This window comes from Trachemys scripta, chromosome 3, assembly GCF_013100865.1.
Source record: "Trachemys scripta elegans isolate TJP31775 chromosome 3, CAS_Tse_1.0, whole genome shotgun sequence".
Classification (NCBI taxonomy): domain Eukaryota; kingdom Metazoa; phylum Chordata; order Testudines; family Emydidae; genus Trachemys; species Trachemys scripta.
The window spans coordinates 52,956,043-52,973,502 of NC_048300.1; the positions used below are offsets into that span (position 1 = coordinate 52,956,043).

Consider the following 17,460-nt stretch of genomic DNA (forward strand, 5'->3'; position numbering starts at 1 on the left):
GATGACCTTGGGAGGCAGGATATGTTAGCATCCACATAACAGGTGAGTATGTAAACAGAAACCCGCATTTAGAAAGCCTCTGGTTAGTCACAGCAACCTTACAGTTCTGGCCACAACAGAAATAAACAACCCTCAGAGAGCTACCTGAAAAGGATGGGGAAAGAACCATGGAGTGGAACTTAATGGAGTTTCCCAAAGTTATAACCTCCAAGACCCATCTGTCAGAGGTAATCTGCTCATTTAAGGTATGAAAATGGGAGAGACCATTCCCAAAAGGAAGAAAATTGCCTAGTGTAAGATGGTGCAACAAGGGGCTGAAATCAGCACATTGTGGCCCTTGACCAAGGAGTCAAAAGGAACATTTGGCTGTCATTAGCTGTTGAGTCGAGGTTGCTGTATCAGTTGAAGATCGTCCCTTTTGAAATGTGTTATTTTTATTCCCTAGGTGCTCCAAAGATCTATGGAAAGTTGAGAATTGAGAAGGAGGTTATCTCTGCGCCACCTGAGATAGATTAAGCCTCTTTTTGTTCGCAGACTACATATATCTCCAGCAAACAAAGGGTCACCTTGGAGCCTTTCAAAGTATTCACCAAATTAGACATGGTGTCACTGACCGTGAAAGGGACCATTGAAAGGGATTGGAGTCATGATACCCTGCACATGATTACAGCCATAACAACAGAATGAGCTGCCATATTAGCCACATCCAGAGAAGCTTGCAGGGTTGTTCTGGTCAAGAGCTGCCCTTCTGCAATGGCGGCTTGGAACTGTTTTTTGTACTGTTGTGGTAGATGTTCGATGAAAGAACCACACTTAATTTAATGAATGTGACTGTGTTTTGCCAGAATCAACTGAAAGTTAGTAATTTGGAATTGTGAAGTAGCAAAAGAGTAATTCTTGCACCCAAATACTCCAGGGATTTGTGGTCCGTGTCATGGGGTGTAGTCTCCAAACAGTATTGCCTCTGACACTCATTTACTATGTCCACATTTAGAGGATTTGGTTCAGTGTGGGGAAAATAAGAAGTTCCAGCCCTTAGATGGGACATAATACTTTTTGTCTGATCTTTTGGCCATTGGGAGGTGAGGGAGAGACACAATAGCAAGAGATTGACAGATGGACTTGGCAGGTTTTAATAGTGCTTCATTTATAGGGAAGGCAACCCATGCTGAAGATGATGTTTGCAAGATGTCAAGCCATTTATGCGATCTCGCCTGCACTTCCTCTAATGGGATCTGAAGGGTGTCTGCTGCCCTCTTCATTGGATCTTGAAAGTACTCTAACTCAAAGTGTTACATGAGGGATGATAACCTCCTCTGGGGAGAAAGAAATTGGAAGGAGGTGCAGGTTCCAGATAGTCAAATGTAGGTAGTCAGCAGAACCCTGCAGAGAAATTTGGGAATCTGAAGAACCCTCCTCTTCACAGTCCAGTGGAGGAGGAAGCAGCCATCTTTCAGAACATATTGGTACCAGGGAGGTAGGCAATCCCAGTGAAAGGGGGGATACTGGGATAATGCTGACTGTGGTACCAGGAATCTTGACTTCAATAGAAGAGACTCAAGTTCCTCAGAAATAAGCAGGTCCTTTGAGAACCTGAACTCTTGCGGTACTGGGTGAGCCAATATGGTGACTTGGTAAGTCCCAGCCATAGAGGTGAGTGTTTTACTGATTGATACTGAGTGTTTTACTGATTGTTCTGGAACCTGCTGTACCAATGGTCTAGGTACCGACGAGGCCGTGGAAGATGCAGAGCATACTGCCTTCTTAGTACAGTGCTGAGGATCAGTAATCTCTAGTCCAAGTTTCAATGGTACCAAGGGCCTCAATACTGAGTGACGGGTACCGTATATGTTGGAAGCAGACAAGAACTTAGATATAGAAGATTCCTCAGTACCGAGACTGCTTGAAGCTTTTGTGGAAGCCTTTGTAGGGCATAGGCTCCTTGGTGTCATACTAGAGCATGGTAACCTTTTTTCAGCGGACAGTAAATTTGCCAAAAAATGCATTTTTCAGGGCACCAAGATGATTTGTGAATTCAGGTCAAATTCAGCAAATGGTTTCAACCAAACAAGTGGATTTTTTTAAGTCAAAGATTTTTCATTTTGAAATGTAGCTAATTAAAAAAAACCCCAACAATGCAACACACACACACAAAATAGTTTGGGGTTGAACAAAACATAGCATTTGAACCAAAACAAAAGTGTTTGCATGTTTGGTTTGGTGAGAAATAGTGAAAAAAAAAATCAGCTTTGGTTCAAATCAAACCAAGCCATGTTTTGGTTTGTCCCCTGAACCAAAAAAACAATTATGTGCTCAGCTCTACTTCTACCTACCACTGCTACTATTTCCAGATACTAAGCTGCCATTCACATAACAATTTTAATACATAAAAGATTTCTAAGTTGAAGGGACTTTTTTAACCAAAAAAAAAAATCTTAAAAGCAGCTATGTCATAATCAGTATTGGAGCTTTTGGAGCTTTTATGGATTTCCAAACACAAAAACACCACTCTTCTACAATTTGAATGGAAATTTGGTACCCAGTTTCTTGAGTTAGCTATTTTAAGAAATCTGGTAGACAAGCACAAGGTCAGACTTCTGATATTATTACTACCAACTGAATTTGAAACATGTCCACAAGAGATTAAAGTGGCCTATACTATTCAACTGCGAATGGGGGAAAAATTTGCCCAGTTGTTAATTTTTAATTCCTGATTTTGTAGCATTGTAATAATCTTTGTAATGGTGGGAAGAATAAACAAACTTCGAGCTGCACATAAAGCAGCCCAAATACTTCCAGGCTCTTGTGATGGCAGCTGCACGGCTTTGGGGAGGTTGGAGGAGGGTTGGGGTGGAGGAAAGAAAGGAAGGAAAAGTGGGAATTAATCACTGAAGGATAAAAGTGCAAAAAAGGAGAGAAGCCTTAACTGAACTGTATTCTCATTGAAAGTAATATTAAAAGTTTGATCTACAAGGGAGATACTTTCCATCTTCCAATGGCACAAAGAGCGAAATCCAGTATAATACCATGAACTCTGATATAGGGGAACTCCATTTACAGTTAAGTCGAATGGAAGTTCAAAATTGTTCCAGGGCATTTGCTTAGAATGAAGTTCTTTTGGGGAATGGGGTGGAGACTTCACACTAAGGCTTTGTCTAGATTAGGATTTAAACTGTGATGTTAGCTAACACGCTAACTAAGCTATTTTAAAAGTCCAGCGTAAACAAGTCCCACTACATGTGCTAATTTGGTCTAGCTAAATTTAGCCCAAGCTGGGTGGTATCTGAGGTGTTAGAGTTTCCTAAAAAAAAAAAAAAAAAAATCCACAAGAATCTTTTATAATGGAAAGTGTTAAGCAACTTAAATATGGGGACACTAACAGCTCCCCCTATAATAATTACACTGACATTGCAACTTACCACTGGGAGTGTGAGCCAGGTGGCCACAATGCGGTCAGTGATCCAGCGATACCAGGCCGGGGAGACAAACATCAAAGGTAGAAAAGGACTGAGCATGAAAATGCTCCCAAAAAAACTTGCCAAGAACAGTGCAAGTAAGAAGTAGATCCCTTTCCATGACACCATGGCTCTGGAAGACAAAGTGAGCATTCAGTTAGATAAACACTTGTAATTACTTTCTGCCTCTTAATCTTCAACCATCTCACACTTACAATTTCAAATGGATATGGTGCTTTTCATTTTTGTCCTAAAATATTACGTAATGTTGTGTTGCATTGGTAAATAACTGCAATGTTCTACCTCAGTTGTAGCAACACTTCAGTGTTATTGAGATCAACAAACACAATAATTTTAAGGTGCTTGGGACATTAAGAGAGCCATACAATTATATCAACTTTATCTTCGATTATTTCCTCCATTTAATACAATATGCACTGCATTCTGAAGTCTCCTCAATGCTATTTTTATTACATAAAATTAAAAAGAGAATAGAAAACCAGAAGGATATTTGTCACGTCAAACACTTTTGATCAATTGCCTCGAACACTGCCAAAATACTAAGCTTATTTGATGGGAGAGGTTAGAAGAGGGAGGTCCCTGCAAGGTTTTCCTATGCCCCCCCTTTGCTTCCTCTTCCAAAGTTACAAGAACCCCTTTTCCACCGGCAGAATTAATACATGTGGCTTTCTTCAAAACCCATCAACACCCCAAGTAAAGATTAGCGGGATCAGTAAAGAGCAACACAAAGTGTTATTCCCCATGACCCTGTAAAGGGGCTAAATAAACTTCCTCTGCAACATCCCAAGCCCACTCTGGCCAACGGAGCTTGTGACCCAGTTTGAAGCTCCTTCCACATTTCTATTGGTCCTATCAGTTATTTTCCAGATTATGCCACCAGATGAAGAGAATCATCATCAAAGGTTGCAATGTCTCAGTATAGCAAACTTCTGATCTTTGCATACATAAGAGGGCCTTTGGTTTTATAAGACAGTAGTCTAGACTTAAAATATTTTAGTGTCCATGCTATTAGTTTGTTATAAATCTAAAATATATAATGCGGAGAGATGCTTAATGGACTAGTGCACAACAATCAATGCAAACCCTCAAGGGTTTCTGTTGGCTCCAAGCCTTTCCAACTTAGCAGACACCATGCTATGACAAAACAAATCTGGAAATGTTGTCTAAATTAGAATCTAAAAATAGTCTGTTTTCAGCTATTTAGGACCAAATTGTATGTTTCTGAGATGAAAGGTTAAGTAGAAGTCAGATTTCTCAGCCACTTTACTAAATTCCTCTACAACAGGCAGTTTTAGGAATTATAAGAGCGCAGATAGACAATCAATCACTTAGGATAAGGAAAACAGGAAGCTGGACCTTTCAATTTTAAAATGAGCAATGGAAAAGTAAGCCATTAAGCCTTGTATACCGCAATACACATATTTGATTTTGAGCATCTTTTCAAGCCTTATTTATATTCCATAGCAGCAATAATAATCAAACATTAAGGTTGCACACCAAAGCACTCAGAAGTTAGGAAATGCCAAAAGTTAAGACTGTATGCACAATCTTAGCTCTGCTACTTTGGACATCTGAGTAACCTGAGATACACTGTGTCCTACCCGGTTTACGCTAGAAAAACACAGTTCATGAAAGTTGTTTATATATATTATATATATATTTTAAAGAGAACACTGGAAACTGTACTTACCCCAAATTTTACTGAGTAAAATAGAGTAAAAGTCAACATTTGTTGACATATATGGACTACCTAAGGCCTTGTCTACCCAAGAAAATGATTTTGGTATAACCTAAGGTGTGAATTTAAATACACCTCTACCCTGATATAATGCGACCCGACATAACACGAATTCGGATATAACGCGGTAAAGCAGCACTCCGGGGGGGGTGGGGCTGCGCGCTCCGGCGGATCAAAGCAAGTTCGATATAACGCGGTTTCACCTATAACGCGTTAAGATTTTTTGGCTCCCGAGGACAGCCTTATATCGGGGTAGAGGTGTAGATATAAATTAAATTGATAGAATCCCTCAGGTGGACAGTAAAAGTGCCTTTTTTAAAAACTTACTTCACTTAAGAAGGGGTTTAAGCTAAATTGAAAAACTCCACTCTTCTACTGGAATAAGTAAAACCTGTACAACAATCTTTCTACAACTGGTAAAACTTTGCTCTGTACACAACCTCTAATTAAAGCTTCAGACACCTAAAACTAAACCTAACAATGACCACAGTACAGTTGTGCTGACAAAATTATTAAACTGCTTATCTTTAATGCTTTGAGAAAAGAAAATTCACATTAAAAGTCCAAGATATAGTGGCACTATTCTGACAGTGACAATACTGAAAGCATACAATAATGAAATGTTATAAGCTGCAACATATATCTATTTAAGGCTATAAAATGCATATTATGCTGCGTTTGAGAAAAATTAGTGACCATGTAATTAAGGACTGTCATAAAGCATTCACAAAAGAGGGCATAGTTAAGGTCATGCATGCAAACTTAGCTTCGGTATTTCATGGTGTTGCTCTAAAATTCTACAGAGACCAGATTTAAGACCTTTTCTTTTCTGTCATTTTCAATTATTTGAATTGGACCCACAGTTTCACAGAAATTTTTTTCACTCACTCAAGTAGGGGTATCCTGGGGAAATAACTATGAATTGAGGTTGCCTTCTTGGAATATATGCACTGTCATATAATCAAGATCAATTAAAAACAATTTAGGATTAATTCTCAAATTTTAAACTGTTGCTGCAGGTATCACCTGAACAGCACTGTCATGCAAGAGAATCACCCCATCTACATTGTGTTATGGAATTTCTCTGTCTTTGAAGAAGGTACACAGGAACAGATTGAAGTAATGGTAGCAGAGGGAGATGGGAAAATTAAAGAAGCCAAGGGAAGGCAAGGAAGGAAAGAAAAAAAAATACAGGAAGCAAGAAAGGTTAGAGAGAGAGACACAGAGATGAGAAGATAGAAGTAAACATGCTAACTTTTGTAGTTGGACTGGAAGAAGAAAAAGCTTACTGAATGTTAAGAGCCCTGCCTCCTGTATGGCTTAGATTCCCTTGACAATATGACAATGAAATTAAAAATCTTGAGACAGATCTTCAGCCTTGCTATGTGTCTCCTGCACACTCTTCCAGTTGCACAAAGGGTCCCAGAGCAGACAGCTGGGGATTTCCCAAGCACAGAGATATGCCAGTGTAATATGAAGCTGGCATCAACTCAAATTTTCCCCAAATACTAAAGAGGCAGTGGCCTCACTATTCTTTCAGTAGAAAGATTGCTTGGGGGTGGAAAATACATGTCCCTCTCTCCCCAGCTTGTAGAAAAATTCCAAAAATTCAACCATTTAAACTGCAGTTTATTTCCAATTTTCTTTAATGTTGGAACAGGTAATGTGTTGGCTTACTCCCACTCCTTTCTAAAATTTTAGAAGTCCTGAACTTCCCCATCAAAACATTTTTGGATTATGCAGATGCTATGCTTGCCTTCAGGTATACTTTTCTAGATGAAGACTACAGTCAATCACTACCCACTATTGATACTGTTTTAGTTAGGATTTCACTTCTATCTACATCTCAACATTTTCTGCCCTTCAGTGTGCTTCATTGTGTTTATACCGACAAAGCACACACTGATTTTGAAGTCCACGAAAACTGCCTAATTAAAAGGGCCAAAAAAGCCTTTTATTTCATTACTTGGATTCTATTTATTTGTAATGTGTAGCGCCCTACCAAATTCACGATCCATTTTGGTCAATTTCACGGTCACAGGATTTTAAAAATTGTAAATTTCATTATTTCAGCTACTTAAATCTGAAATTTCATGGAGTTGTAATTGTAGGGGTCCTGACCCAAAAAGGAGCTGGGGAGGTTACAAAGTTTTTGTAGGGGGGGTTGCAGTACTGCTACTCTTACTTCTGTGCTGCTGCTGGCAGCGGTGCTGCATTCAGAGCTAAGCAGCTGGAGAGCGGCAGCTGCTGACCAGGAACCTACTTCTGAAGGCAGAGCCGCTGCCAGCAGCAGCGCAGAAGTAAGAGTGACATGGTATTGTATTGCCACCCTTACTTCTTGAGCTGCTGCTGGTGGGGTGCTGCCTTCAGCTCTCCAGCCATCCAGCTCTGAAGTCAGGGCTGCAATACCATGACCCCCCTAAAATAACTTTGTGATCCCCCTTTTGGGTCAGGACCCCCAATTTGGGAAACGCTGACCTCCCCCATGAAATCTGTATAGTATAGAGTAAAAGCACACAAAAGACCAGATTTTAAGGTCCGTGACACGTTTTTTATGGCCGTGAATATGGTCGGGCCCTAGTATGTGGCAACAATATTGCCAAACACACTGTACAAAACTAGTATTGCTGCTTCTGCCACTTACTTCAGCTGCTCCATTCGATGAGCTTGATTCAACACCCACTGAAACCAATGGGCCTTCAGTAGGATTTGAATATGAGTGGAATTTAAGATGATACATATGTCTAATACTACGTAAAATATATTTTCTGTCGTAAATCATAGTTTTTACTGTTAGAAATACCAAGGTATGTAGATGGCAAAATCTCTTAGTAGTTTACAGACAACACAAAAAGTGCCTGTGAAGGACAGTATTCTGCTGGAGCTTCCAAGTCAAGTAATAGAAAGGTTAAAAGAAAACGGTAACACGAATAGTCTGAGTTTATACAAATTCTTGCACAAAATATAATTTGAGATTCAAATTTCGGGAAGATTCTTCTTTCCAAATTAATTTAATTTATTAGGATGGTTCTTGGCATCTGGCTATAGCCCTACAGACAATATAGTGCAAATGATAGAGGGCAAGTAGGGAACTGAGAATTATTTATTTTCCAAAGAAGCCTTTTGCTTACATTAGAATCTGAACACAGTTCAAATGAGCAATCTAGCTCACAGGTACTGTTACTACCTGCTATTGATGAAAAATAACTATTGACTCTGAGACAGTAAATTCACTTTATTCATGGATAGGACATTGCTCAAAAACCCAGGGTTTCTATCTATAGTTGCCTGTAGAAAACCTTGCAGCCATACCACTTTGATCTTGTCAGATCATATACATTAAACAGAAATGGGCCTTACAATATTTGGATGGGAAGTCTTCTATATAAACAAGGGATTTTCAATATTTCTTCAGACACAGAATATTAATTTCTAAGATGTTATCAAAAAGAGAAAAAGGAAAGATGAGACAATGGAAGTGCTATGGTCACTGCACATTTTTACTGGCTTTACAAAACAAAATTCTTAGAGACATAAAATTCTTAAGTAACATATACTAAAATGTAGGGAGAAGATTCTGCGAAACACTAAAGGTATGTCTACATTGCAATTAAAAACCCACTTGGACTCATGGGTCTTGGGCTAACAGGCTGTTTAATTGCAGTGTAGACATTCGGGCTTAGGCTGGAGCCTGGATTCTAGGACCCTACAAGGTTGGGCTCTAGTCTTGAGTTCAAACGTCTGCAGCACAATTAAATAACCCCTTAGCCTGAGCTCTGTGAGCCCAAATCAACTGGCACAGGTCAGCCACAGGTGTCTAATTGCCGTGTAGAAATGGACTTATCCTAGAAACCTTAACTAAAAAATATTACAGAGAAAGTATGATTGGTGCCATTACAAGGCAAAGTAATGATAATTTGGATACCTTAGTGGTAATTTTTTACAACTTTTACGTGTTTAGATTTCTTTTAAGTTTAATCTTATATCTTAATTTCGTGAATTTATAATACTTGTTTTTGGAGTTAGAACATTCATATGCTTTTTATCCTGAATTTACTGATATGTATGCTCAACCCAAACTCCAGTTCAACTTTCTTCCTGTTTGGGAACAGAGATAGAGTATAGCCTCTTTAGATCACATTTATTAGCAGGAAACAGGTATACGGGCAATAGAAAACAAGTCTCTAATGTATTTGCTTAGAGTTTCAAAGAACTTCTAAATTTCTCTGGTTTAGCCAATATTATCAGACTGTGTGACCACACAACAGACTATGGCCTATTAGCAAAGTACAAGAACACTAAAGAACGTTTCAACAACTGAAGTTAGAGTAGACAACGGGAATTTTCTTTTCAGACAGTTATAGTGTTTAAAAAGCGTCCCGATTCCCTGAGAGAGACAAGATGAGTGAGATATCCTCTTTTATTGAACCAACTTCTTTTGGCAAAAGAGACAAGCTCCACAGAGCTCTTCTTCAGGTCTGGAAAAGGTAATCAGAAGTCACAGATAAATACAAGGTGGAAAAGATTGTTAAGCACAAGGAGTTAACACATGTTGCAAGAAACCAAAATGAACTGGGCAATTAACACATCTGCAGCGTAGCCCATAGAATAGGTATTTGCTAGGTAAGGCATAGGTATAGGTATAAGTTAAGGCAGTAATGTAATGAGCCTACAAGCCTCAAGACCTGTAAAACAATAAAACTTAGCTAAATTAATCAAGGCCTAAAAAGCTTTAGCATAAGCAGCTAGCCACAAGTAATTCTAGATCATAAGGTATCACAAGAAAGAATACTGTAATGACTAAACTGCTGACAGCTAAATGGCACAAGATGCCAGCTGCTATCAGCTTGGGATGTTTTAAGATAACACCAGCAGATGTCCAACCACAAGAGTGCCATGGCAATGAATTAATATATATGCTAATAAGCTTGAGGTAAAGGGTCTAGTAACCTATAGGAGAAGGGCACCCCAACATTAGTGCCCAAATAAGGGAAAGGGGCTGAAGCCCCTGCTGAATGTGCATTAGGCATAGTCGCATCAGCATAACACACTATAAAAGCTGTATCCCAGCCTGTGTGCCATGGGAGATGCCAGGATGACAATCACTGGGGGTGACGATGATGATGATCATGACAGCTAACACTTTAGGTTTTTCTGCAAGGGATGATGTGAGTATATGATGCTCAGATGCTCTTTCCGTATTATCTCTATCTACCTTGCTGGGCTGGAGTTTTTGTGATTTTGCTAATTGTGTTAATAAAACTACTGAAAATTCTGAAGCTTTTTCCTAAGTGTGAGGATGTTGCAACCATACATATCAGGATTCCCAATTTACAATTAATTCTAACAACACTGTGCCTGATCTTGGGATTAGAACCTTGCAAACCTCAGATTGTTCATTTGTCACTTTGGGATTCGTAAGTAATCAACATAATTAATACACAATCAAAAGATTAGGCAATACAGTCATAGGACAAAGGAGAGTTAATGGGGTATAGATAGTGGTGATGTAACATAAACTAGAGTCCTGGTCTACACTACAAAATTACTGCAGCATTACTATGTTGCTCAAGGGTGCAAATAATCCACACCCCTGAGCGACGTAGTTATACAGACCTAAGCACCAATGCAGACAGCGTTATGTCGATGGAAGAATGTCTCCTGCCGACATAGCTACCGCCTCTCGTGGAGGTGGAGTTATTAAGTTGATGGGAGAACTCTCTCCCATTATCTTAGAGCAGTGGTTCTCAACCTATTTACCATTGTGGGCTGCATCCAATACTACCTGTATGGCCCTGAGGATGTCACATGGGCCGCAGCTGTGCGCTGATTGGGCCATAATCGGCCCACGGGCCACAGGTTGAGAACCACTGGCTTAGAGCATCTTCACCAGAAGCACTACAGTGGTGTAGCTGTGCCACTGTAAATCTGGAGTGTAGACCTGCCCAGAGTCTCTACTGAGTACATGATTTAGCAGAGTTATGAATTTAAGCTCCCAGGCTCATCCTTTGAAGGTATTGTGCAGGTTTCCTTTGAGGATGAGGATAGGGAGGTCAGATATAGCATTCCACATACTTCCTAAAAATATTTTAAAGCCTTAAATATTTTAATCTAGCATTTCAAATTTCAACTACAGCTTTCAAATGTGCATTTCAAAATGGATATTTTTAACCACCCATGTGAGCTTGTGATTTGACTATTACAAGATAGAGATCTGGGATAAAATCTCTCCGACCAGCTGGAAGTGCTGTAGAGGCAGCAAGTATAAACCCAAAACATTTGAAGGTGGCAGACAATCTTTTAGCATTCTACAATAGCCTCTCTGTCCAATCTAAACCAAATACTACACTCTCAATGAGCTCACACTGGAAAAGGATAAAAGACAAAAACACCATGCCACCTGTGGGTGATCACTTTTCAAAAAAAAAAAAGTGATTACTCTATATTTGACCTATCAGTCCTCATCCTCAAAAGAAACCTGCACAACTCTTTTAAAGGACAAGCCTGGAAGTTGAAATTCATAACTTTGCTAGAGACTAAAAATCATGGTTTTGAAAGACACTGGCTTTATGGTTTATTACAAAAATTTGTCACCCTCTAAACCTCCATTTTTTCCTATAACTCCATTGGCCACTTTATCTTGAATAGTCCCTTAAAATATGTGAGAACTACTTATGCTAAACCAGGGGCAGGCAACCTATGGCACGCGTGCCAAAGGCGGCACGCGAGCTAATTTTCAGTAGCCCTCACACTGCCCGGGTCCTGCCACCGGTCCAGAGGACTTTGCATTTTAATTTAATTTTAACTGAAGCTTCTTAAACATTTTAAAAATCTTATTTACTTTACATACAACAATAGTTTAGTTATATTATAGACTTATAGAAAGAGACCTTCTAAAAACATTAAAATGTATTACTGGCATGCGAAACCTTAAATTAGAGTGAATAAATGAAGACTTGGCACATCACTTCTAAAAGGTTGCCGACCCGTGCTAAACTATCTGTTTAATCTTGTATTTAGCTGTGACACTCTTAGTACCTTTTCCAGACCTGAAGAGCTCTGTGTAGCTCAAAAGCTTGTCTCTCTCACCAATAGAAGTTGGTCCAATAGAAGATATTACCACACCCACCTTGTCTCTCTAATACCCTGGGACGCACATGGCTACACCACCACTCCATACAAGAAATACCAATCAAATTCCTACTTCAACTTGGAGTGGTAGGTTTATTAAGAATCTATTCCTTGGTTATCAAAATCTGATTCTCACTTACACACTAACTTCTTGCTACATTGCAAAAACAAGTTGGCTACAAAAATACAGAAGTGTTATGTGCCACACACATTTTGTATAAAACTAGTAGGCAAATTCAAGGCAAAGTTTATAGCCACTATTTTAAATTGGCCACATATTAATGTGTGTTACAAAATCATGGAAAGCATGAATACCTAAACTCCCTCACCACCAAAAACCATAAACCTAAGGCATTACATTTGTAATTCAAAAGGTAACATTTCAGCAGATACTAATAAATGATTCTCCCACCAGAGGGGTTTACATGGCATAGAATAAACCCGTAACAAACCTGTCAACTAAGCTAGAAAAAAGATCAAGCATAAAAAATTACTTTGCATTAGGATTCTCAGTCTACTGCATTTTTGGATTTGGAACATATTTGTTTTCCCAGAGAGTACCTGCATAGGTCATCATTATGAAAACCGGTTGAAAATGCAGTCCACACAAGGCTCAGATAGTTAAAATTCAGCAACAGAGAAGGACCTCTCTCTTGTTCTTTTTAAAATATATATATTTAGCCCAGGGAACTATGTTACCCATCCGTTTCCTCTAACAAACATCGATTCCAGATACAAACTGATGTTTTTGCATTATTTTGTAACTGCAAAACATGATCAAATAACTGTCCCTTCTCTTTTTGACTTAGGAACTAAAAATTGCAAAGCAGCATCTCAAAAAACCTAGAAAAATAATTCATTTTATTATCATCACTGATAGATGCACAGAAAGATGCATGCTTCATGAGTTAAAGGATTGGGAGGGAAGTTACTCCGTTACTCAGCTAAATGTTTTTCAAGTAGAAAAGTACTTTTTTATTGCTGTTGACAACCATATCTTCCTATGATAGGAATGATATTCTCAGCACTTCTGATTTATCAGTAATACATAAAAGCTTTGGCTTACTCCAAAATCACTTTCCATTTGTGGGGTGGGGGTGCATGCAGAAGGACAAAAAAGGATTAGGTTATGATTCATGTCTGAAGCTGCACACTATTAGAGAGATGCTATCCTGGTACCGGGCTTGTAATTTTTCACCTATTTTGTGGCAGAACTCCAAGTTGTTGGGGGTACTGTACGTTCACATATTCTTGTTGTCACAGCAGAACAAAAATATTTTCTGTCTCCAGGTAACGGGCAACAGTAATTTCTAAAATATAATTTATATTTTACATTTCAGTTAATTTTAAACATTCTTGGATAAGATGGGACAGAAATAACTTTCCAAAACAGTTGCATTTTTGTAAACTTCAGCTTTACGAGAATCCATTCTTGAACCACTTGAGAATATTTTATGTGAACAGTGTTTTTTTAAATAATAATATAAAGCAGAGGTATTCTGTTGTGGTCAGTCTTTGGCTCATGTTTTGCCTATTAGTTACATGTTTTTGTTCAAGGTACAGCTGAAATGACTGCCAAACCAGAACTTGTTATGATGATGTTTCCAAAATGTTTTAAACAGGATCTGTGAAAAGTCTATTCTCTACTACAAACTAGAATTGATGCATGAAGAATTCCATGGCTTGGCAGGGAGGAAAGGATGTGAAATATATTCCTATTATTTGGTTAAAAATAAATGGCTCATCTGCTTCTAAAATTAAAGGTGGCTAGCAGTTACACGGTAGTCAAATCTGAGCTCACACTTCATTGCCAGTTTCTGAATGATTTGAAGTTCTTCAAGCATAGATTAAGCTTCATTGTCTGCCAAATTCACTGTAAACAAGATTTAACCTACAATGTGGATCAAGCAACACTGCCCAACAAACAGGGACACTTTTTATGTAATAATTAAACAGGTCCAATATTTGAAATTTCACAGTTGACAAATCAAGTTTTATTACATCACTAAATAAATAAACCAATGTTCTTTATTGCTTCTAAGGCAACAATGCTAACATGAATTCTTACCAGCCCGTATAATGTTTCAGTTTGATAGCCATTGGCAATAAAACTCCCTGCTTATTAATCATTGTGTTCCCCTGAATCAAGAGGGATTCAACTGCACCCTTTTTTAGTCAATAGTTACCAGTGGAAAAGGTAATCAAAGGTTATTTAATTAAGCACCAGAATACTACACACTATTTTCAATTAAAACCAACCAGAGAGTTTGACAGCGAGCCAGGAATCCCTTTCACTAACCCAATTTACTCTCAATTTACAGCACCTTCCCACAGAAATCTTAACCAGCAGTAGGTAAGTTGGCTACAAACTGATGTTTGATTATTTAGTCCAGCATCCCTTTCAGAAACTATTAAGTAGAGCTGTACTAGAACTAAAATTCACCTCTGACAGAGGATTTTGAATTTCTGGGAAAAAAAATAGTTTCAAAACAGAACAAGCTGGAAATGCCATATTTTTCATGGAACAGCAATTTTAGAAAAAAAATCTGTTTTGGAAGAACCAAAACAGGTTTCCTCTTAAATTTCTGGACAGTTCCCTGGCCACCTGAGGGGGCAGCCTGCTCCACTCATCTGCTGGGTAGGAAGCAGGCAAACAGCCAGAAAGCCTTGGAGTTTATATAGCCCAACAATCCCAGGGAGCTTGCCAGGTAGACAATTCCAGGAGCATGGGAATTGGGCAGCCCACCAGGCGGGCAACCCAGATATATGGGGATACTGGCTGCCCACCAACTAGGCCATGTGGGAGACAGGCAGCCAGGCAGGCTGACAAGAAACCAGGCAGAAAGTTTAAACGGAGTCAACATGTTCCCGTGGAACATTTCAATTATGTTGAATAAACATGTTCTGATGGAAAACTGATCTGTCAGAAACGTTTTTACCAGTTCTTTTATTAACCTTGGGGTTAGAGCAGGAGACTGGCACCTAGATAGCACCACGTTTTAACGTCAGAATTCCATACAACAGATTGAGAGGAAGAACTTGTTTCCATTTCAAGCTCTACTTAGGCGTGTAACTTCACCTCTGTGTCTCAGTTCATATATCTGTAAAATGGATACAACTTACATGGAGAACATGACAGACAATATTGTTTTGAGATCCTCAAAGTGCTATGATTTCAAAGTAGCATGTCCTTTTATAAAATACGCAATGATTTTTACAGACACAGACTGACACAGCAGCCCACGCAATACAAGCAAGATGCTTTGCAAGTTTCCTCACACCATTTTTCCCCAACACATCTTACTCCTGTTCTTTAAATACTGGCCTCTCCAAAAAAGGACTATCAAGTGTGTTAAACTGTGGTGCGGACTGCTTCTATGGAACAAACCTGTCCCACATCATTAAAACGGACTTCATTCAATTTTTTTAAACCCAGGCATCAGAGATCAAGTAGAGGATTAAGTGAATGTATCCAGTCCTATATTCTTTTATCATTAAAATAATTAACAACTGTAAATGCATCTTTGACCCTCTCCCACAGCATAGACACTAGATTACATTTGCACAAAATAAAGAGTACAACTAACCTCAGTAAATATTACCAATATTACCTCATCTTAAAATGTAATGTCTCACTTTGATTGCCAAGACTTAATCTGACTATTATAATTCAATAAAAGATTCAATAGGATATTTAATTTGTTTTGCTAAGCAATTACATATCTTTCCAATGGTAAAGAATTCTGCCTGTTCTTTGCAATTCAGCCATTAGAGGTTATAAGTAGGTAATTCAGTGAGGGAAAGATCAAACTGGTACAATGTTTTTTCACTCGTTTGCCTTTATCTTCAAAACTTTTCTCTGAGTAGGCATTAGACTAATAAAGCCTTCATGAGACCAACAGGTAAGGTATTTAGAAATGCTTAGAAGAGGGTGTCAGGTGGTGAATTAAGGTTGCCAGACATCCGGTCGGAAAGAGCGCCCGGTCGGAAAAGGACCCTGGTGGTTCCAGTCAGCACCGCTGACCAGGTTGCTAAAAGTCCAGTTGGCGTCAAAGTGGGACTATGACAGGCTCCCTGAAGCAGTCGGCATGTCACTGTGGCTCTTAAGCATAGGGGCGGCCAGTGAGGCTCCGTGCGCTGCCCCCACCCTGAGCATCAGCTCCACAGCTCCCATTGGCCGGGAACTGCAGCCAATGGGAGCTGCAGGGGTTGTGCCTGCAGGCGTGGGCAGCGCACAGAGTCCCCTGACCCCTGCGCCTAGGAGCCAGAGGAGGGCTGGGGACATGCTGCCACTTCCGGAAGCCGTGTGGAGCCAGGTAGCCTGCCTTAGCCCCGCTGTTCTGCCGACTGGGAGCCCGCACCCCGAACCCCGTCCTGCAACCCAACCCTCTGCCTCAGGTTGGAACCCCCTCCCGCACACTAACTCCCTCCCAGATCCCACATCCCAACTCCCTGTCCTAGCCCTCAGCCCCCTCCCACACCCAAACTCCCTCCGGGAGCCTGTACCCCAAACCCATCATACCTGGCCCCACTCCAGAGCTTGCACCCCCAGCTTGAGCCCTCACCCCCTCCTGCAGCCCAACCCTCTGCCCCAGCCCTGAGCCCCCTCCTGCACCCCAAACCCTTCATCCTCAGCCTCACTCCAGAGTCCACACTCCCTCCTGCAGCCCAACTCCCTTCCCCAGCCCAGAGCCCCTCCTGCAGCCTGAACCCCTCATTTCTGGTCCCACCCTGGAGCCCGCCTGGGAACAGGGGCGGGCCTTGGGGAGGTGAAGTTAGAAAGTTGGCAATACAGCTGCTCAATTGAAAACTGATTTATGGAAAGAAGCCTATTTTTATTCTTCGCTAAATTCACAAAATCTGCAATTGACCAGCAATAGGCACAAATGCCAAGGGAGGAAAAACTAATCATACAATTGTAACTTTTGCTACATAAAACTGCCTAAGTTCGACAGAATCATACATGAACAATTCCAAGTATCCGTTTCACAGCTTTTGAAACACAAACCTACTCTACATAGTCTATGCTGTAAGTTACTATGGCCTTGTGAGCTTTCATTTTAACAGCATTAGGAAGCAAGAGCCCCCTGGCTGACCATGCATCAAGGATAGGAG

General features: G+C 39.9%; 1 protein-coding gene across 3 annotated transcripts in view; it reads right to left on the reverse strand.

Moving 5' to 3' along the window:
- Positions 1–17,460, reverse strand: part of LCLAT1 (lysocardiolipin acyltransferase 1) — a 205,515-nt gene that overhangs the window by 106,240 nt on the left and 81,815 nt on the right. For all 3 annotated transcript variants that reach the window (XM_034764741.1, XM_034764740.1, XM_034764739.1), the window contains exon 2: positions 3,420–3,588. In XM_034764741.1, the coding sequence (XP_034620632.1) occupies positions 3,420–3,588 (169 nt within the window). The remainder of the gene's footprint in view (positions 1–3,419; positions 3,589–17,460) is intronic.